The 25,052-nt window shown below is 40.9% G+C and overlaps 1 protein-coding gene across 1 annotated transcript; it reads left to right on the top strand.

Moving 5' to 3' along the window:
• Positions 1 to 4,620: 4,620 nt before the first annotated feature.
• Positions 4,621 to 23,420, top strand: casr (calcium-sensing receptor). The gene is made up of 6 exons (XM_052557940.1): positions 4,621 to 5,209; positions 17,160 to 17,466; positions 17,698 to 18,537; positions 18,685 to 18,915; positions 19,488 to 19,611; positions 21,936 to 23,420. Exons 1-6 carry the CDS (start codon positions 5,013 to 5,015, stop codon positions 23,078 to 23,080), a joined length of 2,844 nt encoding a protein of 947 aa, XP_052413900.1. The 5' UTR covers positions 4,621 to 5,012; the 3' UTR covers positions 23,081 to 23,420.
• The last annotated feature ends 1,632 nt before the right edge of the window (positions 23,421 to 25,052 follow it).

Here is a 25,052-nt window from a genome sequence, read left to right as displayed (position 1 = left end):
CACAGGGCAAAGACTTAGATCTCCTGACCCCGCCTCAGCAGGGGGTAAAGCCTCCAGGACCACTCGCTGAAAGCGAAAGGAATTAGATGCAACCTAGGAACATAATTAGGACTCAGTCGCAACAGCACCTTCACAGAGCCCAGTGCAAATTCCATGCTCGAGGGTGAGACAGAGAGAGCCTGTAAATCCCCAACTCTCTTGAGGGAGGATAAAACCATAAGAAGAAGTGTCTTCAGAGTCAGGATTTTATCCGGTACAGTTTCCAAGGGCTCAAACGGATGCCCTGATAACCATGCAACACAATGGATAAATCCCATGAAGAAACCTCAGCCGTCGCGCACCCTGTATGAAACGAGAAACCAGTGGATGACGGCCCACTGAGGCACCATCTGTATATTTGTGGTAAGCTGAAATGGCTGCCACATAAACCTTTAGAGTGGCTGGTGTCACTCCATCAGAAAAACAGTCCTGAAGGAACTCCAGCACTGAAGCCACTGGGCAGTAACTGGATCCACATTACGATTTTCACACCAGGTTGTAAACAGTCTCCACTTGAAAGCATATAAGCGTCTCATAGAAGCTGCTGTAGAATTCAGTATAGTCTCGGTTTCAACAGAAAGACCGGGACATACTAACGCACTCAGCTCAGAGGCCACGCCCTGTGCTTGTGATAATAAACCCTGTCTGAGGGCAATCTCCCATGGAGAGTCCGCTAGCAGACTGATCAGGTCCGCAAACCACGGCTACGTGTGCCACCGCGGAGCCACCAGCAGCAGCTGTTCCACTCTGTCCAGAAAATCACAGAAATCGTCCGATGGGGAAGACAACGGGGTGAAATCGTTCGTCTTTTCGTCCACCACTGAAAAGGGCGAATGTGAAGTAATCCCAGACGAATTACGGGGAATGCAGCTGCCATTAGACCTAAAAGTCTGAGGCACAATCTCGCTGTCACTGTGCGACCCGCTTTGAAGTGCTGCATGCATGACGCAATTGACTGAGCGCGCGGGAGAGAAAGCTTTGCTGTCATCGCGCGAGAGTCCAATTCTATTCCCAGAAAGGTTATCCGTTGAGAGGGGATTAAAACACTTTTCTGGAAATTTGTGCGTAAGCCCAGGCTGTTTAAGTGATTCAGCACAAGATCCCGATGACAGTGTGCTTGAGTCTGCGATTGCGCTAACACCAGCCAATCGTCTAAGTAGTTCAAAACACGAACGCCCTGTATCCGCAACGGGGCCAGAGCTGCGTCCATGCATTTTGAGAAAGTACGGTGCAAGCCAAAGGAAAGAACGCAGGTATGACACAACCGCTGTGTTGTCTGATCTGAGCAGCACATGACGGCCGATCAGCAGATTCGAGAAATACTGGAGAGCCAGAAAAGCCGCCAGTAATTCCAACCTGTTTATGTGCCAGCTGCGTTGTGCCGCTGTCCACACTCCGTGGGCTGGGAGCCCTTGACAAACAGCTCCCCAACCAGTCAAAGCCAGAGCTGTGTCTATGCATTTTGAGAAAGTACGGGGCAAGCCAAAGGGAAGAAGGCGGTACTGATACGCTTTGCCCTCTAAAGCAAATCTGAGGAACTTCCTGTGTCTCTTGATGATCTGAATATGAAAATATGCATCCTTCAGATCGATCGTAACAAACCAATCGTTTGGTAGAATCTGAGACAAAATAGACTTTATCGTCAACATCTTGAATTTGCTCGGCCTGAGTGCAAGATTCGCCGCTGCCGTCTTTTTTTTGTTGTTTTTTTTTTGGTACCACAAAATAACGGCTGTAAAACCCTGCCTCCATCTGAGAGGGGTGTACTTCTTCTATAGCCCCTTTGCTCAGCAGAGTTGACATCTCCTGTCGCAGCACCGCTATTTCCATCGGTTTCACCACCGTGGAAAGAATTCCGCGGAAAGGAGGCGGGCCCTTTTCGAAACTGAATGGTGTATCCACGACAAATTGTGTGTAACACCCATTGAGAAATGTCGGGCAAGCGTTGCCATACGGCCCGAAACAATACTAGCGGTCTCAAAATTTCAGCTTCCTGCAACGCTGTCATACACGTTAAAATGTCCGGGCATGAAAAGCCTGCGGCGTTTGTGCACAGGGGAAGTGTATGCATAAGAGCCGTTGCGTCCCATTGTGTATAATCCAGAAACGTGTCCACGACAGGAATTAGGCCAACAGATTGAACATTGGGCTCTGCCGCTAGCGAAAAAGCAGCGGCTGTGCGATCCGTCATAAACGTCTGTGCAGGACCCTTGAATCGCCCCTCGAATTCTGAAAGCTGGATTACACAGAGTGTCTGAGGGAACGTTTGGCGTTACAGCTCAATCCAATGCTGCTCGAAGCGCTGTTTGCTGCGAGACTCCAACAGTCCAACAGCGCTCTCTGGTGGAGGGCACAGTCCCTGGCGAACAGGAAGGAAGTGCATGCGTCAAAGTCGCTGCGTTTCGTTGTGTATAATCCTGAAGCGTATCCACGGCAGGATTTAATCCAACAAGATAAACATCGGGCCACGCCGCTAGCGAGAAGTCGGCAGCTGTGTCAAACTCTGAAGGCTGAATTGTGCAGAGTGTCTGAGGGGGCGTTCAAATGATAGCTCAGTTCAATGATGCTCGAGGTGCCTTTGCTGCGAGACAGTCAATGTTAGAGCGTGGGGGTTGAGGATGAGAGGCTTTCTCGTTAAGAACCGCCATAAAGAGAAGTAAATTTGCCGAAATTAGACACGACTCGATACGCCTTCGAGACTTAGGCCGCGGCCGAATTCGCCGCGATCCGTTCAGCTAGAGAGTTAGTCTAGGTGTTAGGAGTTTATCCACCACGCGAGTAGCCACATAAATAGCTACTGAGGAAGGGGAGGCACGTTTCTCCTGTCCGCTCGGAGGGAGAGAACCACGTATGCCGGCCAGAGCCTACTCTGAGTTCGAAGCCGCAGTTGGACAAACATAGTTTGAAAAAGCAAATCTGCTGATTAGAGCAAGTGGAAAAACTCCAGTGCATCACTGTATTCATAGTCAAGCCGCACATATCACCCCTAACTAACACCTTGTGCGGGGCCTTGGCGACCGCAGAAGCGAAACGGTGGGGGTTGGATGCAAGGCGACTTATAGAAATACACTCCAGAGCGCGGATTCTTTTTTTTTTTCTTTTTTCTTTTTTTTACTGTAGCTGTAGGCTATTACGGAGAGAACATGTAGAGAGGCTGCTAAGGAACCTCTCATGAGTGCCTCCTCGTGATAAACCCATTATACTGCTCTCACCCTTCATTGACTCATCGCGTCCATGAAGAGGAGTTAAACACTGCTCGTAGAAATGGCTGGAGAACGTGAGATGAATCCTAGGGCACATATGATTCGCTTCCCTGAAGGAATAAAATCTGTGCGAAATGGCGCGCGGCACCCAGGTATACGAAAAATGTTAAAACTAGGTTCCAATGTAATAGCATATGAACTGAAAACGTTTTGATATACATTTTGAGGTAAATCAGGAAAATCAGGTGTCTGAGATAATGTCCTTTTGTCTTTGTGCTTTTCCTTGCCATTTGTTTTTTTTTAAGCTCAAGACACAGCTGTGCCTTTTGTCTCTGATACTGTCAGGCACCTCTGTATTTAAATGACACTGTTATGCTGATAAGATCAAGGCTGGGAAGTTGCCAGTGTCTGGTATCTTCCTGATTGCATTTGCATGCTTTGTTAAAATGGTCTCCACCTCTACTGTATGGATCCCTCCCACTTGAATGTATAAAAACTACAATGTCTTAAGGACAAATTAGACTTTTTGATGACTGCAGCGCCACGCAGAGCGTTCTCAATAAAGAATCCTGCTGAAGATTACCCAAGAGTCTCCTGGTCTTCGTTTCTGAGTTCCCAACAGTACGCATGCGTAGGGCGGTGCCAAGTGCTATTTGGCCAATAGGATTGGCAGGATTGTATAGGGCTTCAGACATTCATCACACCGAGGGGTGTTCCCAAAGCGGTTACGTCACCGCAGCATCGAAGTGACCTATGAAAGGGAAGTCTTATAATTTATTGCCACTTGTTGGTGACAGCACATTTCATGTTTTACACAAACTCAAACATACCATGTTCAATTTGCACCACATTTCACTTATAAAAGTCCTGGTCTAAAGAGACATCTACTTGCCCACACCGGTAGAGTTCATTTGTTGGATTCTGAAAAGAAAAAGTCTTAACTTTATCGTTTTTGAATGTTTTTTAATCGATTTTGAATGTTTACATATAAACATTTAAATAAAGACCTACTGTGAGCTATGAGGATGACAACTGATAGAATATGTTTCAGCATTTCTTTGGAAATAATAATCATGTTCAGTAGTGAAATTCCTGATGATAAACTATATTACCCATGTAAACATCTCCACCAATCAGAGAATCATTATAAGCAAAAGAGCACTTTAGTGGCCCCACAGTTATTTGAAGGTCTACTGCAAATGACGTTGTTGTGTGTCTATATGGGCAGCTAAAATAGTGGGTGGGCACTGCTGTACTCTATGCTGCTTAACCAATCAAATTCAAAGAACAGAAATACTATAGCTGTTGTATAAACATAAAAATTATTTGTTTAATAATAATAATTATTTGTTATGTTTTTTTTTTTTCAGGAATGTCCAGCATTCAACCAAATACTGTGTGTTGAGTCAAAAATCAAACACTAAATACTTTAAGTTACTTTCATGGGCTGTTTTCCTCCATCCATCACATAATGAACAGGAGAGACATTTACTGGAGAAAGGAACAAAAGAATCTTCATCTCTGCAAATAGACCGATATATGATCAGCGATGCGGGTGGATTTCCCAGCAACATCCCCGCTCAAGAATGGGTTGGTCTCTCTGACACTCTATGCATAATGTCTGCTGATTTTATCAACTCAGGGAAGAGCATTTCAAAATATTTTTTGACAAAAGAGGCAATTGACGAAACTAGTGGAAATTCCAAAGCTTGACACTTTAACAACATCTACCTTGCCCCATGAAGAGCGCTTCAGAAACCAACTGAAGAAATGAAGTTTCATCTGAAGTTTTACTTGCACTACCTGGTTCTACTGGGTTTCAGCGGTGTAATTTCAATCTATGGCCCACACCAGAGGGCCCAGAAGACTGGGGACATACTGCTAGGGGGGCTTTTCCCAATACACTTTGGAGTGGCATCCAAAGACCAGGATCTTGCAGCGAGGCCAATGTCAACTGAGTGTGTCAGGTATAAACACAACATGGTCAGCTTCTCGAAATGCAGTTCAAACTTTTTATATCAAGATAACTGACCTTTGGTAATTAACACATTATTTAGTGACTAACTGTAAATTTAATGTTGATTCATTTAAAGGGCTATTTCACCCAAAAATGAAAATTAGTTTTACTCACCCTCAAGGAATCCTATGTGTATATGACTTTCTTCTTTCAGATGAATCCAGTCAGGGGTGTTGCATTGCTTCAGTCCAAAAGAAGTTAAATAAAAAGCGCCCATCCATAAAAATTATAAAAAAGTGTCTCATATGCCTCTGGGGGGGGGTGAACAAAGGCGTATTAGTGAATTGATGCATTTTTGTAAAAAAATATATCCATATTCCAAACATAATAATCACTTGAATCTAGCTTGCGCCAACAGTTGTACTCAGAAGCCTGACGTATGGAGGTCAGCACTACGCATGCCGCGGTGAGTCTTGTGAAAACCAGCATAGTGGTCCACTGATAATGTTTTTTGACAGCCGATGCTGATATCTTGGAAAGAAGGCCAAAATAAAGCAGACATAAATAATGTTTATTTTTATTCATATTTAAGAAATTTGAAATAATTTGATAATGGATTAAAAAAAATGTGTAAAATAGGAATACTTATACTTCAGATGACAAAGTATGTTTCACAAATAAATATTTAATAAAAATATAATTAAAAAGGAAGTAAACACTGTAACCAACAGGGCACTCTGTATTCTGGGAAGTTTATGTGCATTGGGAATCATATTTTTCAAATAAAGCCAGGGCAACACTCATTTTACATAGAGCATACAGAGAAAATTACATGAATATGGCAGTGGGCAAATACTTTAAGTGCAGCATAATTTGAAATAACAAGTTTAAATTTTAAAGCATTCAATTCACATGGACCAATCATCACACAGAGAACATGCGATCATGCTAGATAAAAATGCACACTTCACAAGATCTCACAGATCGATTCTATGATGAAACAGGGGTCCAGAGACAAGAAGCGGGTACAGTCTTTTTAATGAGCAAATTAGGAAGCACCACAAGGCTGATAAATAGAACAAAATATTCACAAAAGGGTAACCCAGGAGTGCTTTGTTGCTTCTTTCCAAGACATTAACTGAAGATATCTGGCGTAGATCCGGGCGGCTCTTGATCTGTGAGATCTGGACAACTGGCGAGATGAGTAACCCTCTGCTACTCTCAACGGAGGCCACTGGGTACAGCATAGAACAGGTGAAACAGCAGCAACATTTGAGGCTTGATATGCAAACAAGACAAAACAGGAAATAACTTCTGAGAAGTCATGGTTAAACTCTGCTACGTGCATCAAGGTCAAACAATAATCCAACAACACAGACATGAAAGAGAGAGCTAGAAATAGTGAGGGCGAAAGAGGTAGATAGAGAACAGGTGTGATGATGAGAGAATGAGATCCAGCTGACGGTAATGAGAGGAATAGAGAATGGGTAAGAGTGTAAGAAGAGAAATTAGGAAATAAAACAACCAGCAGAGGGAGGCAATGGATGAGAAAAGAGAAGGAAAGAGCCAGGATAATTACAGTACCCCGACCTCAAGGTACGCCTCCTGGTGCACTAGAAGATGGGGACTGAGGGGGGCGGAAAAAATTGTCGATGAGTGAGCGATCCAGAACCTCCCAGGAGGGGATCCGGCATCTCTCCTCAGGACCATAACCCTCCCAATCAACCAGAAATTGATGACCCCCCTCCCCCTGGGGCGAACATCAAGTAACCTACAAACTGGGTAGATGGGAGAGCCCTCGACAATTAAGTATCTTAATCATTCGGAAAGGTCCAATGAATTTGGGGGCCAGCTTACGCGAGGGGTACTGAAGGGTAAGGATAGTGGTAGAGAGCCAAACCCTCTGTCCACGGACATAACGGACATAACATGTTATGCCCAAGACACAGGGTTACGAAATGCGAGACTGCGCAACAGCCAACCGATAGTCTGGTTAGCGCGTTCGGCCTGACCTTTCGTCTGTGGGTGAAACCCAGAGGAGAGACTGGTGGAGGTACCGATAAGGTGACAAAACTCCTTCCAGAAGAGGGAGGAGAATTGTGGTCCTCTATCAGATACAACGTTCTCGGAAAGACCGTGGATCTTAAAACATGTTCAACGACAGTCTGGGTGGTCTCTCTGGCAGACAGGTGTTTATGAAGGGGAATAAAGTGGGCGATCTTAGAAAGCGTTCTACAACAGTGAGAATAACTTGGTTACCTGTGGATGGAGGGAGCCCAGTAATGAAATCAAGGGCAATCTGCACCCATGGGGTCTCCAGGGGACTATTACTGACCTTAGTTTGGGCCAGACTGAACAGGATACGATTAAGCAGCGAATGTCTCACTCACGGGAGGACCACCAAAACCTCTGACGAACGGCACAATAGTGCCTCTGACCCCTGGGTGAGTGAATCAATTAGACGAGTGCCCCCACTGAAGAACAGCGTGATGGGTGGCACAAACAAAAGCCCCTTAGGGCAGAGCCTATAGCGTTATATTTTAGTCAAAAGTTATGAGCGTGTAAGACATGCTCACACGCACATAATGTTATTTCACACGTGCTAAAAATGAACCTTCAGCTGGCATGATAAAAGTACTCGAGCACAAATTCAACAACCGAGAGGTGTACAGGTAGCTGCAAGCGAGCGCATGGCATACTCACATAGGTTAACTCTGCTTGTGCAGTGGAATCCTGCTCGCGCACAGCGGGCTTCTGCTCGCGGAGTGCTGTTTTGCTCGCGCAGTGGATTTCTGCTCGCTCGAGTCTACATGACTTTTGACAATTTGGGGGCGGAAACCAAGGAGGGCACTGACCCTCTTATGATTGGTCACTTTCACACAGGACATCGTTGTACCTTGATTGACAGCTCTCATTACAGGAAGCACGGAGTTGGGTTAAGTTACCACCAAAGAAGAATGGGAATGAATTAGAATGAGTTTTATACATGTCTCTGCATGTATAAAATGCTGCGCAGATCATAGTTGAATCAGTTACCATCGATTTATATATTTTCGAACGATGAAGCCTACGTTTTGTTAAGTAAGTTAACATTGACGTTACATATTTTTCGGCAACAAGTAACGTAACTAGCTAGCCTATTCTTTCTGTAGCTAACGCCTTAGCCAACACTTGTGATGCTGATGGCCAGACACTCATTTTAAAACTTTTAATCTTTAAAAACTGCATCTTAGACAACTAACGTTAGGCTTACTGAATCATAACATAATTTTTTTCACATGTAAAAGTACATGTGAAAACAATTATGTTATGATTCATTTAGGAAATATGTAACGTTAATGTTAACTTTCTTAACAAAACGTAGGCTTCATCGTTCGCTAATACACTCTAAAAATGGCTGAGTTAAAAATAACCCAATTGGCAACCCAGCGCTGGGTAAATATTAGACAGAACAGCATGCTGGGTTATTGAGAAAACCCAAGATTGCAATTTCTACCCTTTGTGTGTTTGCATTTTTATGATTCTGGGTTATTCTTGCTGGGTTATTCTCATAATTTCACTTTTGCTTAACAAAGCAATCATGGATTAATAAATAATGAAGAATACAGGTTATTTAGACTGTTAAAAATAATTTTAATGGAATCTGACATTCACAAATTTGTACCAATGACAAACAACATGCAATTTTCCCTTTTTTTGTTTCCAGCAAATCCAAAAACAAAAAACAAAACAAAAACAAATACAGTTGCAATAAATAAGAAAATTATTTCTGAATGACCGGTGTCTAGCTGTTTAACTATTACATTTTTACATGTTTAGCTATTTAAATACACAGTGAAATGACATTGAGAATTAACATTTTTTACATTTAAATGTAAAATCATTTAAAGATGTCCTAAAATGTATATTATAAATTTATATCATGTCGTTACAAACCCGTAAGACCTTCGTTCATCTTCAGAACACAAGTTAAGATATTTTCGATGAATTTCGAGAGCTTTCTGACCAGGGTGAATAATTAATGACAATTTTCATTTTTGGGTGTACTATTGTCAAACACTTATGATTTGAAGCAAAGATCTACAACTGAGAGCAGTGTACTCTGTTATAGAGCCTGTCTATGGAAGGACAATTTTCAAAAGGAATTGCAAATTATATTTTCAATTATGTTTTCTACATGTGACACATTGTGACAATCCAAACACAATTGCAAATCTTGAGTAAAAACACTGTTTCAAAAACACTGAACAAAAATTACTGTTTCAGTTTTCATGAATGCACAGGGACTGCCAAATTTCAAATGGAAAAGCAAAGTCCATTTGCTTAAAAAGTCTGTTATTACATAGGAAAATAGTGTGTAATAATGAAAAGGGACAACAGTAAACACTCAGTTTTCAGTTAACGTCAGTTCATCATTGATTCAGTGATGTATCGTCCCTCTGTGCAATCAAGTCAATGATGTTGCTTGATCTTAATGGTCCCCAACTAAGGAAAACCAAGGAACCAAAACTCCATCGGTGACAGAATGGAGAAAAAAACCTTGTGAGAAACCAGGCTCAGTTGGGGGCCAGTTCTCCTCTGACCAGACGAAACCAGTAGTTAAATTCCAGGCTGCAGCAAAGTCAGATTGTGCAGAAGAATCATCTGTTTCCTGTGGTCTTGTCCTGGTGGTTCTTTGAGACAAGGTCTTTACAGGGGATCTGTATCTGGGGGTCTAGTTGTCCTGGTCTCCTCTGTCTTTCAGGGATGTAGAGGTCCTTTCTAGGTGCTGATCCACCATCTGGTCTGGATACGTACTGGATCTGGGTGACTGCAGTGACCTTCTGATCTGGATACAGACTGGATCTGGTGCCTACAGTGACCTCGGAATAAGAGAGAAACAGACTAATGTTAGCATAGATGCATCATTAGAACAAGTACATGAAGTTTTATGAATTACAATGTCTGTTTTTTCACTGTGTCGCACATGTTACCTGCCAAAACTCAAATGGAATTGCAATTACTTTAGCATCTGAATTTCCAATACCTCACACTGAAAGCTGTCAATTTTTGTCAGAGGTGGGACCATACTATGGAGAGTGTTTGTATTGGGAGGTGACGTCACTCAAAGACAATTGTGCAAAATGCTTTTCACCTGATGAATAAAATATAGGGTAAGATGCAAATAGGTAAATCAGAGTAGAACTGTAATGTTGCTTTGCTGACGTGCATCAGAGTGGAAACAGTGAGAGATTTGGGGTTAAAAACTACAAAATATCTCCCAATACAAACATGCCCTATAGTATAGTCCCACCCTTGACACAAATTGACAGCTTTCTGTGTAAGGCATCTGAAATTCAAATGCGTTTGGACTGTCACAATGTATGCGTCTACATGTGGAAAAATGCAATTAAATTTACAATTTGCAATTCCTTTTGAAAATAGTCCAGAATATCCTTACCTGTCCATTGATTATGATCAATGCCTGAGAGATCTGCTGGCATTTTTAAATCGCCATGACATTTGGATGGGGTTTTTTGTACTCTGCTCAGTTAAAGAATTCCATGTTTGTTCCAACCTATAAAATAAAGTAAAAGAAAATACAAAGTGTTTTAATTTGTTAACTGTTAATAACAGTGATTCAGTTCAATTAACTGTGTGAAGTTCATCATGAAATTGAGTCCATCATGTTTATGAGTTAAATTCACCTATGAGTTGGTCTACAGAAGCAGAATATGCTCTAGTGGTTGGCTGAAAGGTGTGCTTTCAAACTGTCTAATCAATGGGATGTTCCAGTCATTATAAATCACAGTCTTATGTTAATATCCTGGCTTTTTCAAACACACAGTCACTGGCACAGTGAAGGAGATCACACTGAATGCGCGCACACAGACATTTCTATGACAAGTGACGCAGGTACTGGGCTACTCTGCAGCTTTAAAACAGTCCATATACACTTATAGGTGTACCAAAGTGATAAGGACAAGTAAAAAACACGATTTGGAAAATGGGTATATGAAGTTTACGCTCATAAATTATGTAATCTGAACATAAAGTTACATAAAGTGTAGCTTTATGCACGAAATAAAAATGTATGTGCCTTTAAGTTAAGTGAGGGTTAATGTTAGTTGATTATAACAGACAAGCAATTATGTAAAATGTATAATAAACATGAACTTACTGTTAGATGCCTCAATAAGACGGCACTCGAAGAGTTTTTCTCTCACAAGTGTATCCATGTGCTTTTCTGAAAGGAAAAAAACAACATTTTGAATTATAACTTGTATGTAAAAAGTCTTTATTAACCACACAAGCATTAAATCACCTCACTAACTCGGCCTACGTCCGCTGTGCATGCGCGCACTTTGAAATGACCTGAGACGTCGATTCTTTTCCCGGAATCACTTTGTTCGAGAATTACTGAACCGGGAACCGGATCGTCTGTTATATTAGACCTGCGGTCTGACTATATTGTACGTAATTTGTATGATTTACATGTCGATATGGACAACTGCAGGCGTTTACATTAGAGCAGATAGTCGTATTCACTTATTTGAACTCATTTGACTCATTTACATGTTAAATTGTTAAATTCGCTTTTCAGTGTCAGAAACGACTTTTTCCTCTATTTTCACAGATATTCGCATATTTCAGCCATCCATCACTGTCTGAAACTTAATAAAACTGTATTAATCTGTCGTCTTAGATACCTTAGCACGATTATGTGAGTAAAGTTACGTAGGTTGCCCGTTTGAGGTAAACTGTTCATCATTTAAATGTAAATAATGTTGGCCTATAGAAGTTTAACAGTAATGTTGCCGCAAAAAAAGTTAGAATTCTGCCAATTTAAAATAATTATTAAAGAAAACATTAAATAAACTTAACTTAAAACCGTTGAAAGCCGTGGCTTTGCCCCATTGTTCTTCCAAAATGACAGTTGGGGAGCGATCTTCAAAGCGCATTAAATAACCCAGCGCTGGCCTGAAATAACCCAGCGACGCAACCCAGCAGGTTTAACCCAACACGTGGTAAATTTGAAACTACCCAAAAGTGTTTAAAAAGAAATAAAATAACCCAACAAAATGACCCAACCGTTTCTAGAGTGTATATTCATCGATGGTAACTGATTTAACTATGATCAGCGCAGCATTTTATACGTGCAGAGACATTTAATGTATATTAGAAAACTCATTCTAATACATTCCCACTCTTCTTCGGTGGTAACTTAACCCAACTCCGTGCTTCCTGCAATGAGAGCTGTCAATCAAGGTACAAGGATGTCCCTGTGTGAAAGTGACCAATCATAAGAGGGTCAGTGCCCTCCTTGGTTTCCGCCCCCAAATTGTCAAAAGTCATGTAGACTCGAGAAATCCACTGCGCGAGCAAAACAGCACTCCGCGAGCAGAAGCCCGCTGTGCGCGAGCAGGATTCAACTGCACAAGCAGAGTTAACCTATGCGAGTATGTCATGCGCTCGCTTGCAGCTACCTGTACACCTCTCGGTTGTTGAATTTGTGCACGAGTACTTTTATCATGCCAGCTGAAGGTTCATTTTTGCGCGTGTGAAATACCATAATGTGCTCGTGAGCATGTCTTACACGCTCATAACTTTTTACTAAAATATAACGCTATAAGATCCTCTACGTACGAGTATGGAAAGAGATAACGGAACAGAGAAACTTGACAGATTGAGCGTGAAAGGTGCATTTCTCTGCCTTGACAAAAAGACGGTTCTCCAAGAGTCGTTGAAGGACCTGTCTAATATGTTGCATATGAATCTGAAGAGAGAAAATCTAAATATTGTCAAGGTAAACGATATGAACAGTTTTAACATGTCTCTAAGGACATCATTAATGAGAGTCTGAAATACGGAGGAGGCATTAACTAGACCAAACGGAAGAACACGATTTTCAAAGTGCCCAAGGGGTGTATTAAAAGGCGTCTTCTACTCATCACCCTCCTTGATTCGTACAGGATGATAGGCAATTCAAAGGTCTAGTTTTGCAAAGTATTGTGCCCCTTGCAGGATTTCAAAAACTGATGACATAAGGGGTAACGGCTACCGGTTCTTAGCCGTTATGTCATTCAAGTCTCTGTAATCAATGCAGAGGCGCAGCATACCATCCTTCTTCACAAAAAAACCCCAGCCCCCGCAGGAGAGGTGGAGGTAACGATAGTGCCCGCATCTAATGATTCTGAGAGATATTTCTCAAGAGCTTTGCACTCAGGAATCAAAATTCTTAGCCCAATTAATATGAGGATTATGTTCGGTCAACCATGGGTGACCCAAAACTACAGGGGTATCAGGGGAATTAAAAATGAAAAAAGAAATAGTCTCTCTGTGGACACCGGACACGGTGAGACTTGCCGGTGCTGTGGAATAAGTTAACTTGGGCGAGAACGCTACCATCCAGGGCGAAGACAGAAGTGGGATCCTGAAGATCTACGAGGGAAATACCCTGTTACAGGGCCCAGTTCTAGTCCATAAAATTTTCCTCCACTCCAGAGTCTTTCAAGGAAGACAGGAAGCAGAAGAGTTGGCCCAGCAGAGAAGAACAGGAAAGGTGGTCCAGGAGCATGGTTGAGGGTCCAGAGAAAAGGCGCTCACGAGTCTTCCTTCTTACAACTGGTGAGCTCTGGCTTTTACCAGGCATGTGGTAATGAAATGTCCCTCCGAGCCGCAGTAGAGACAGAGGCAGTTGACGGTCCGACACTGGGGTTCAGCAGCCGAGATTCAGATTCCTCCCAGCTGCATCGGTTCAGGAGTGATAGCGGCTACAGACGGAGAGCCGACTTTGGATAACGGAGTGGCCGTGGTCAGAACACGGCGAGCCCGTTGGCGCAGCTCAAAACAATTCTCCACTCACAAGGCGGAATCGATCAGGGGATCAAGGCGAGTCGGTACCTCTCGGGCCAACACTTCATCCCTTATCTCGCCATTAAGACCCTCAATGAAACGGGCCACCAGGGCTGGCTCGTTCCAGCCACATGAAGTGGAGAGGGTCCGGAACTCCCCAGAAAGCTTGGTGATGGTTCATCGTCCTTGCCGTAATGAGGACAAAGTGCAAGAGGCTTCTGGACCATGGGGAAAGAGCGGTCAAAAACACACAACTGATCAGACATTCGGCCTCTGCATTCCATACAGCCGTTCCCCACTCGCGGGCTCTTCCTTTGAGAAGTGAGATGACATAGGCGATACGGGAATGCGCTATGGAGTAGGAAGATGGCTGAAGCGAGAAGACGACCTCACACTGAGTCACTGAGACAGTTTGTTCACCCGCGGCTCCTGAGGCGGATACTGAGGAGTGGACTGGGAACGTCCATCCGAAGTAAGTGGAGTTGCTGAGAAAGATCAGAGACTTGAACGGACAACGAATCCACAACATGGCAAATTGTGGTGAGCTCTTCATCGTGCCTTCCCAGCAACGCCCCTTGCATCTTGAAAGCGGTTAATCATTGAATTCAGTGATGTCATCTCTGTTCAGATTAAATCGTGTCTGTGCATTCATTTGGAATCAAGTCAACATTATCACTTTAGATGAAGTGACCCCAACTAAGCAAGCCAGAGGTGACAGCGGCAAGGAACCAAAACTCCATTGCTTACAGAATTGATGAAAATAACCTTGGGAGAAACCAAGCTCAGTTGGGGGGGCAGTTCTCCTCTGACCAGACGAAACCAGCAGTTCAATTCCAGGCTGCAGCAAAGTCAGATTGTGCAGAAGAATCATCTGTTACCTGTGGTCTTGTCCTGGTGGTCGTCTGAGACAAGGTCTTTACAGGGGATCTGTATCTGGGACTCTAGTTGTCCTGGTCTCCACTGATGAGAGAATGAGATCCAGCTGACGGTAATGAGAGGAAGAGAGAATGGGTAAGAAGAGAAAGTAGGACATGAAACAACCAGCAGAGGGAGGTAAGGGATGAGAAAAGAGAAGGAAAGAGCCAGGATCATGACAGATTCAACTAAGTTTGCAGGGTTTGTTAAATTAGATGTTCATTAGCCATTCAAATATTTTTTTAAATGATATATGTACGTATTTGCTTAATGCTGACAGCAAACGAAAAAGTATTATAATGTTTGCCTTTCTATTACTTATAATATAAAAGCAATTGTTATAATACTTGTTAATACATTAATTCTTTTATTTAACCGTATTAGACAGACTTCTATCTGAATTAGACAGAACTGTTAATGATGAAAGCAGACAAGAGGGAGAATGTGAGCACTGTGTCAAAATAAAAGCCCCGCCTCGAACACATCGGCCAAGCAGAAAACTTAACGGCTAATGCCGATATTTGAAAAATGACAAATATCTGCCTTGGCGATATCGGTCGAACACTTGTCACTTCTGAGCGGCGCATGCACAAAGCTGATATCTTACGTCATTCCCCTGGAACTTCTTCCATTTATGGGGCAGCTGGTTAGAGAGTCGGATTTGTAACCCGAAGGTCGCAGGTTTGAGTCTCAGTACCAGCAGGAGTTGTAGGTGGGGGGAGTGAATGAACAGCACTCTCTTCCACCTTCAGTACCCAAGGCATAAGTGCACACTCACTACTGTGTGTGTGCACTTGGATGGGTTCAATGCAGAGCACCAATTCTGAGTATGGATGGGTGCTTTTTATTTCACTTCTTTTGGACTGAAGCAATGCAACATCCGCTGACTGCTTGAATGCTTGATATATCAAATAATTTTTAATCTAACTCCGACTGGTTTCGTCTGAAACAGCCTACTTTTCATTTTTGGGTGAACTAACCCTTTAAGGACATAATAGAAAGCCATATTTAAATAGAAAGCCATATTTAATTTGAAGTCCGTTCAAAAGTTGTCCTGTTTTAAGTGATGAGAAATTTGTCTGGAAAGACAAATTTCCAGTGTTTTCTTAGCTTAACAACAGAAGAACCTACACAAGCAAATTTGGTGTAGAAGAAATATTCTCTCAGAAATTGCTAGTAAATACCACAATTAGTTACAAAGAAATGTTAAGTAACCCTGAATTAAATATGACATTTTAAGTAGGAAGACTAAAACAGTATTTATTTTCGTTTTTTTGTAAATGTACTACAGTGCCCTTTACGTAGTGTATTTTTATACGTAGTGTCAAAAGACGCTTATGCAAAATTGCATCCAGTGGTGTCATATCACTTTGGAAAGGAATTTATAAAAAAAAAAAAAAAAAAATATTGTCCCAATAAGTGACATCCACTTAATAATCTGAATTAAAAATGATAATTTACACTCAATATGTTATTATTGCATACTGTTTTAAAATGCACTACAATAATGAGGTGCAGATAATTGCCATTATTTGCAATAACTGGTATAGTTTTAACATATGGCGCTTTCCACTGTGTGGTACGACTCGGCTCAACATGGCTCAGTGCGGCATGGCTCGGTTTGTGTTTCCACTGCGGTTTAGTGTCACTTTAGAGTGGACAGAATTATTCACATGTCATTTATATTTGCGGCCACCTCTGCTGTTACATTTGCGGCAACCCTTATCCTGGTACCCAGGTACTGTACCCAGTGGAAAACCCCCAAAAGTGAACTGTACTAAACCATACTGTGCCATACCATGCAGTGGAAAAGCGCAAGTAGTGTAAATAGAATCTATAGCTGGGTAAATAGCATATCGCTAATATATATATATATATATATATATATATATATATAAATATATATATATATATATATATATATATATATATATATATATATTGCTGTTTTCACTTAATGTAAATAGAACCCATTGCTATTTGCACTTAGTTTTCAATAGCATATATTTGTATTTGCTATTTGTAATTTTTATTTACAACTTAACACAATTTTAAAGTGTCTTTTTCTAAAAGCCTTGGATTTGCCATGTCATATTAAATATTTTAAGTCAGTTCTAAGTACTAGTCTTTGTTGATTAACTTGATTAAATAATAAACATGGGTCAAAATATCATTCTTTATACTGAAATATAGGCTACTTTCTTATTCAGATATAATTTTCGTGGATTCCGCTGGCTGCAATCTATGATCTTTGCTATAGAGGAAATCAACAACAGCTCTACTCTTCTTCCAAACATCACACTTGGCTACCGTATATTTGACACATGTAACACTGTCTCGAAAGGCCTGGAGGCGTCGCTAAGCTTTGTTGCACAGAATAAGATTGATTCAATCAACTTGGATGAATTCTGTAACTGCACAGGGAACATCCCATCAACCATTGCAGTGGTTGGGGCATCTGGATCTGCAGTCTCTACAGCAGTGGCTGACCTTCTGGGCCTCTTCTACATTCCTCAGGTTGTTTTGCAATTTCCAAACCATCTCTAAGTGTTTCATTAGAATAATTTTGTGAGCAATTACAAGAAATAAGAAAAATATGCTTGGTAAATGCAGCATGAATAAATTAATACTGACTGTTCGTAAAGACAACAGTTCTATTACTGGATACATATCTGGATGATCTCATTTAATCTTATAACTTAATTGACTTAAATTGTCCCTCTTCTCCACTTTTTTTTTTTTTTTCAGATCAGCTATGCTTCATCCAGTCGACTTCTGAGCAACAAAAATCAGTACAAATCCTTCATGAGAACTATCCCCACAGATGAGTATCAGGCTATTGCTATGGCTGCTGTCATTGACCACTTCCAGTGGAACTGGGTGATTGCTATTGCCTCTGATGATGAATATGGCCGTCCGGGTATTGAAAAGTTTGAAAACGAAATGTTTCATAGGGACATCTGCATTGATCTTAATGTTTTAATTTCACAATACATTGATGAAGCAGAGATTCGACGCCTAGTGGACCGCATTGAAAACTCAACTGCTAAAGTCATTGCCGTGTTTGCTAGTGGACCAGATATCGAGCCACTTATTAAAGAGATGGTGAAGCGAAATGTTACAGACCGTATCTGGTTGGCAAGTGAGGCATGGGCCAGCTCTAGCCTGGTTGCTAAGCCAGAGTACCTTGATGTCATGGGAGGAACTATTGGCTTTGCACTGAGAGCTGGTCATATACCGGGTTTTAAAGAGTTCTTACAGCAAGTGCACCCAAAGAAGTCCAGCCACAATGAGTTTGTGAGAGAATTTTGGGAGGAGACTTTTAACTGTTATCTAAAAGATAGTCCAAGAAATGAGGACAGTGAAAATGGAAGTACAAGTTTCAGACCACTGTGCACTGGTGAAGAAGATATTGCAAGTGTGGAGACACCGTACCTGGACTACACACACTTAAGGATTTCTTATAACGTGTATGTGGCTGTTTATGCCATAGCACAGGCACTTCAGGACATACTAACCTGCACACCTGGAAAAGGATTGTTTGCTAATGGTTCTTGTGCAGACATTAGGAAAGTTGAAGCTTGGCAGGTGGGTTACTTATTATGCTACATTTATATTTGTAAGCTGCACAATAATTTTCTGTTGCAGTATTCCAGAAGGTTCCCTTCTGCTCTGCTCTGGTCTTTTTAGGATAGCAACAAAATGATATTCACATGCCTCTTTTTATTCTAAAAGGTTCTGAAACAACTGAGACACCTCAACTTTATAAACAGCATACGGGAGAAGGTGTGCTTTGACAATGGCAGTGAGCTCTCAGCAAATTATACGATCATAAACTGGCATCGATCACCTGAGGATGGTTCTGTTGTATTTAAGGAGGTTGGTTATTACAGCATACATAACAAGAATGGGGCCCAACTTTCCATTGACAAGACTGAGATACTGTGGAACGGCCATCTAACTGAGGTGAGTAATCATAGAACATACATACAGTTCCTAGTTTTCATGGCTCTTAGATTATTTATTTAGCCTAGTGTTCATTAACTAATGGAGTACCCAAAGGATCACACACTTACAGAAACAAATGCAACTTGTTGTATAGACCTTTAGCCTGAGACAGCATATTTTTTTTTTTTTCAAAACTGAGTTTTATACATCATCTCATTTCCATTGGATGGATCATTTGTTAGGATAGGACAATATTTGGTCGAGATACAACTATTTGAATATCTGAAATCTGAGGGTGCAATAAAATCTAAATATTGAGAATATTGCCTTTTAAAGCTGTCCAAATGAAGTCCTTAGCAATGCATATGACTAATCAAAAATTTAGTTATAACATATTTTACGGTAGGAAATTTACAAAAATATCTTTATGGAACGTGATCTTTACTAAATGTACTAATGATGTTTGGCATCAATCAAAATCAAAAATCAATAATTTTGACCCATATAATGCATGGCTATTGCTACAAATATACGTGTGCTACGTGATTTTGTGGTCCAGGATCACATATTGCTTCTCTTTTCTCTGCCAGGTACCATTTTCCAACTGTAGTGAGGAATGTGAACCTGGAACCAGAAAAGGGATTATTGATGGCAAGCCTACATGCTGCTTCGAGTGTACAGAGTGCTCGGATGGGGAGTTCAGTGACCATAAAGGTTAGAAAATTTAGGAAATAGCAACTTAATATCTATTAGAAGACAGTCAGCACTTTCTTTGGTCTTGGAAGGAACAATGGTAGAGCAGTTTATCTCTAGTCCTAATTAAACAGGATTAATGCAATTCTGTGATGTTAAGGGTTTAATGCAGGAGTGTCCAATCCTGTTCCTGGAAGGCCAATGTCCTATAGACTGTGCAATGCATTATGGATGCTCTCATTATTGTGGTGCATTATGGGATTGAATGAGTCCGCTTGATAGTATCAGCTGGTTTTGGACACCACTACAAATGCCTGTCTCCTCAAAAAGTGTGCTAATTAAGGTTTTGAACAAAGCCCAAGTTGAATATTACACTTTCTTCAATGGTAGATCCACAGAGATGCCCTGGCTCAGGTGTCTACACCTTGGTTAGGGATGCACAAGAAATATCGGCTGATATTTAATGCGCATCTTGTCAGTAAAGCCAGTTCTGTAATCAGTGGTAAATCTCTACACGTGCGTGATTTCACATGGAGAAGACTTTACTACACAGAGCTGTTGTTCACTGAGAAGCTGCGCCAAACCACAGTCATATATTGTGCATGTTTTGCACAGCTTGTCAGTGAACAATGGCTTTGTGTAATAAATGCTGCTCCATGTAAAATCATGCACATGTAAAGATTTACAGCTGATTACGGCTTGACTGACAAGATGCACATTAAATATCAGCCAACATCAGTTCAGTTCAAATAGTATCTGTGCAATTAAATTGATGATATTGCTGGAAATGAAGTGTCCCCAACTAAGAAAGCCAGAGGTGACAGTGGCGAGGAACTAAATCTCCATCGGTGACAGAAATTGAGAAAAAAAAAACCGTGGGAGAATTCATGCTCAGTTGGCCAGATAAAACCAGCAGTTTAATTGACCATTCGCAGGAAGCTTGATTGACAGGCGATCTGATCTGACCAATCAGAACATGGATATTATGCGCTCCCGCTGCTATACGCCATCTTGCCAACAGCTACGGCCAGTCTCCATAGAAATCCATGTTAAAATGGGGTAGAAAAGATAGACTGAATTGAAATCTTTTCAATATAACTAAGTATAAATATGTGCGGAGAGTTAAGCTATGATGTTGTTGGCTACCACAGTTATGGCAATAAGCCAAGGAATTCCTTTTAAAGTACAGGTTTTGTGTAATAGAAAATCTGTCATCTTCCCACTGTTTGCATGGCTTGCATCGGTTAAGTTAAGTGTTAAATAATAAAATAATATGTAGAAACGTGTGCTCTTATCATGCTGTGGACAAAATCCCCTGGATTTAAAAAAAATATGTAAATGTAAATGGCCTTTAGCCACAGCTGCATCCCATCTAGCCTTGTCCACAAATCAGAGAGTAGATTAATTTAGGTGTATTTAAGGTTGAAAAATGGTGTGTTCCGCCCCTGATGGTCTTGTCTGTCGGCAAGTTGTCAGTTTCCTCTTTGCGCTGTGATAATTTTTGATGTGTAGTGTGAGGCAATGATTGTCGGAGATGGCAACAGTAACTGGTCAATTCCAGGCTACAGCATAATCAGATTGTGCAGAGGACTTGTCTGGTTCCCATGATCTTGTGCATGTGACGAGGTCTTTATTGGGGATCTGTCTCTGAGGCTCACGTAGTTGACATGTCTCCGCTGACATTCAGGGCTGTCTGTAGAGGCCACCGGATCTGGAAACAGACTGGATCTGGTGGCTACAGTGACCTCTGAATAATAATGAAACTAATATTAGCGTAAATGCCATTCTTCGTGCATTGGGTGTTATGCTAATTTCTCCCGGATCCAGTTGACCTAATTGATGCAGCCTAACAATGCTTTAACAGATGTGAATAATAGAAATGTCTGTGTGTTATATGTAAGCCAGGTTAGGGAGATGGGACTTTAATCTAGATTTATAGTGACAGAGTGTGTCTGCCTTCCTAACAATGTCAAGGCACTGAGCCTTGAGGTACTCCATACTGCTACAATTTGATGACTTGAAAACTACAGGCAGGTGTTGGAGCAGGGTTGAAACTTAAATCTGCAGCAGGAGAATGGTTGGCCACCTCTGTTAAAACGTAGTAATCTTAGTTAATAAAATAATCTTAGTTAATTTAACATTTGCTGATTACATTTTAAAAATAAAACCATAGTTAACCAATCTGTGGTTAGTGAACTTTGAACAAATAAACAATGAACAAATGCATTTTATTAACCAGCATTAACAAAGATTAATACATGGAAGGAATATGGAAGTATTACTGTAATTATCACAACAGTTTGAAAATTGTATTTTGTTCCTATTTCTTTTCTTTTATTCCACAGATGCCAGTGTTTGCTCTAAATGCCCAAATAACTCCTGGTCTAATGGCAATCACACATCCTGCTTTCTGAAGGAGATTGAGTTTCTGTCCTGGACTGAACCGTTTGGGATTGCTTTGGCCTTATTTGCAGTTCTTGGGATTCTGTTAACAGCTTTTGTTTTAGGTGTTTTTGTGCAATTCCGTGATACCCCAATTGTGAAAGCATCGAACCGAGAGCTGTCATTTATTTTGCTTTTTTCACTCATCTGTTGTTTCTCTAGCTCTCTTATATTCATAGGTGAACCACAAGACTGGACGTGCCGTGTTCGGCAACCAGCTTTTGGAATCAGCTTTGTTTTATGCATCTCTTGCATTCTAATTAAAACCAATCGTGTCCTACTGGTATTTGAAGCCAAAATCCCCACCAGTCTCCACCGTAAATGGTGGGGACTGAACCTGCAGTTCTTACTGGTGTTCCTGTTCACATTTGTGCAAGTGATGATCTGTGTGGTTTGGTTGTACAATGCCCCACCAGGGAGTTACAAGAACTATGACATTGATGAGATCATCTTTATCACCTGTAACGAGGGCTCCATGATGGCATTGGGGTTCCTTATCGGGTATACATGCCTGCTGGCAGCTATTTGTTTCTTCTTTGCATTCAAGTCTCGGAAACTTCCTGAAAACTTCACAGAGGCCAAGTTCATAACATTTAGCATGCTGATTTTTTTCATTGTTTGGATTTCCTTCATCCCCGCATACTTCAGCACGTATGGCAAATTTGTCTCAGCGGTTGAGGTCATTGCCATTCTGGCCTCCAGCTTTAGTTTACTAGCCTGTATCTTTTTCAACAAGGTGTACATCATTCTCCTAAAACCATCCAGGAACACAATTGAGGAGGTGCGCTGTAGCACAGCAGCTCATTCTTTCAAAGCAGCAGCTAAAGCAACACTACGACACAGTTCTGCCTCCAGGAAGAGGTCAAGCAGTGTGGGTGGGTCCTCTGCCTCCTCGCCCGCTTCCTCAGTCAGCATGAAGACCAATGGGAATGAAACTGAGTCCTCCTCTACACGGAGACATAACCAGAAACCAAGGGTGAGCTTTGGAAGTGGAACAGTCAGTCTCTCCTTAAGCTTTGAGGAAGCTAGAAAGAACTCGGTCAAATGAGTGCACAAACTGGTTTGTGAATATTTGTACTTCCACTGTAATGTAAATCTTGTTTTTGATTTAAAGCATATGGTTGGTTTTGGCGTCATGGTGGATGTATCACATTTCCATTATTTTCTCCAAAGCAACCTCCACTGAATATGAGAACAGCCAGAATCCCTCCCAGTGTTCAGGCACAGACTAATCTCTATCAACAAAACTTAGACCTGCTATAACTCATACGAGAGTCATTTGTATGCGAGCCATTTCTTTACCACATTTCTTTGCCACAGCATTCATTTATGTCATTCTGTTGAAGGCATCTGCAAAATGCCTTAAATGTAACACACAATCAGATAAATAAAACAGAAACACTTGATTTATGTCTAATGTGTTTTATAGTCCCTTAAAAATAATTTTACTGATTCGGAGAAGAGCTTACAAGCAAAAAGGGAAAATTAACTTATCTATATCAGACTGCTGTTTTGATATGGTGACAGCTCCAAGACTGCAAAGGATTTGAAATGGACCCAAAGATAACCTTTCTTGCCCAACAAGCAGGTAAGATACCTGTTCATTACAAGTTCCACACAGTCCCTTTTTACTAGAAGCTCTTCTTTGAACAAATTTTATTTTCTTTGAGATGACTCCTCACATGGTTGCCTTTTTGAATTATCCATTGTCAATAGTATTGCTCATAATATGGCTGCAAACTGTCAGACCGAACACACCTTACCCTGCACAACACACGCACTGTAATAGTGTGACCTTCTTGTCATTGGAAGTAACTTAAACCATGCGAAGACAACTTACGTAAAAACTGACGTGTCCCAATAAGTCTGATGCAACAAATTAAACTATAAATAATTATCACAAGGAGACAGAATGAACACTGACTTTTTACATAATTTGTCATCAATTTGTTTTTCAAACAATAAAAATCTGCCTTTTCAAGGTACATTTACTGTAGGTCCCAGAGGAGAATAAAAATAAATATAGCAAATAATTGCCAACAGATGTAAACAATGACATCATAATAGTTGTTTCTGATTGGACAACAAGCTTAACAATGACAACTATAACTCCAGAGAGATAATAGGTTTAATTTTCATATAAAAACAATTTATATAATATAAAACAATAGCTAGGTTATTTGTTATTAAATGGTTACATTTGAGAGATGATTGCATTTTACTGGACCATCTTTTACCTGTGCCATAATTTTGGACTTGATATCCAAATACTAGTCAAAAGAAAGTACATTTTTCTTTCAGTCCAAGAGACAAAGGAAGCAGGGAACAATGTGGTGGTGAAATGAGCAGAGATAACTTTGATATTCGGTCTGATTTAATATGTCCAGTGCATCAAACGTTCTACTAAAGCACAAGGAATGGAAAATTCACAACAGAAGAAGTGTACAATGCAGATGTATGCTTGCTCTGTTTAATCAAGTGGATCAGTTGACTTAAATTCAGATAGTCACACAGAAATCACACAAACACTGATGTTTAGCATAGCCATTCAGTGCATGTGCTTAAATGAGATATTTAGTGACATCTATGTTCAGAAGGAAAATTACAGGTCAGGTGACTTCCTTGCCTAATTGCTTGCAAAATTGGGGCTGTCTCAATACCAACATTTGCATTCTTGGCCACTTGAGAATGTGTAAATTTAACAGGATGTAAGTAAACAAGACTTTTCCAGGACTGCTCAGTAATGCACACTAAATCCAAACTGTTCTGAGTAGTGTTTCAGGCTAAGCATATTCTGCCATTCATCATGTTTAAGAACTCACATGTCCTGAAATTGTGAGATGTCAAAGAAAATTATGTGTAAATTAATTTAATTTGATATTTTTATGAAATGTAAAGTATAGTATATTTTATATACATTTTATATTTGATCACAATTAAAAGCACCACAATTAAATTGTCATTCATGGGCACTACTAAACAGAAATGTAGATGTTTAATGTACAAAAAATTCAATTAAA

Source organism: Carassius gibelio, chromosome B5 (genome assembly GCF_023724105.1).
Source record: "Carassius gibelio isolate Cgi1373 ecotype wild population from Czech Republic chromosome B5, carGib1.2-hapl.c, whole genome shotgun sequence".
Lineage (NCBI taxonomy): Eukaryota > Metazoa > Chordata > Actinopteri > Cypriniformes > Cyprinidae > Carassius > Carassius gibelio.
Note: the sequence above shows the minus strand (reverse complement) of the source record. Positions and strands in the feature narration are given on the sequence as shown.

Bases quoted from the DNA above. Each gene is read 5' to 3' on its own strand.
- casr (XM_052557940.1), top strand. From the start codon at position 5,013: ATGAAGTTTCATCTGAAGTTTTACTTGCACTACCTGGTTCTACTGGGT. The intron at 17,467-17,697 runs GTTGTTTTGCAA...TTTTTTTTTCAG, and splicing joins GCCTCTTCTACATTCCTCAG to ATCAGCTATGCTTCATCCAG. The intron at 18,916-19,487 runs GTGAGTAATCAT...TTTCTCTGCCAG, and splicing joins GGAACGGCCATCTAACTGAG to GTACCATTTTCCAACTGTAG.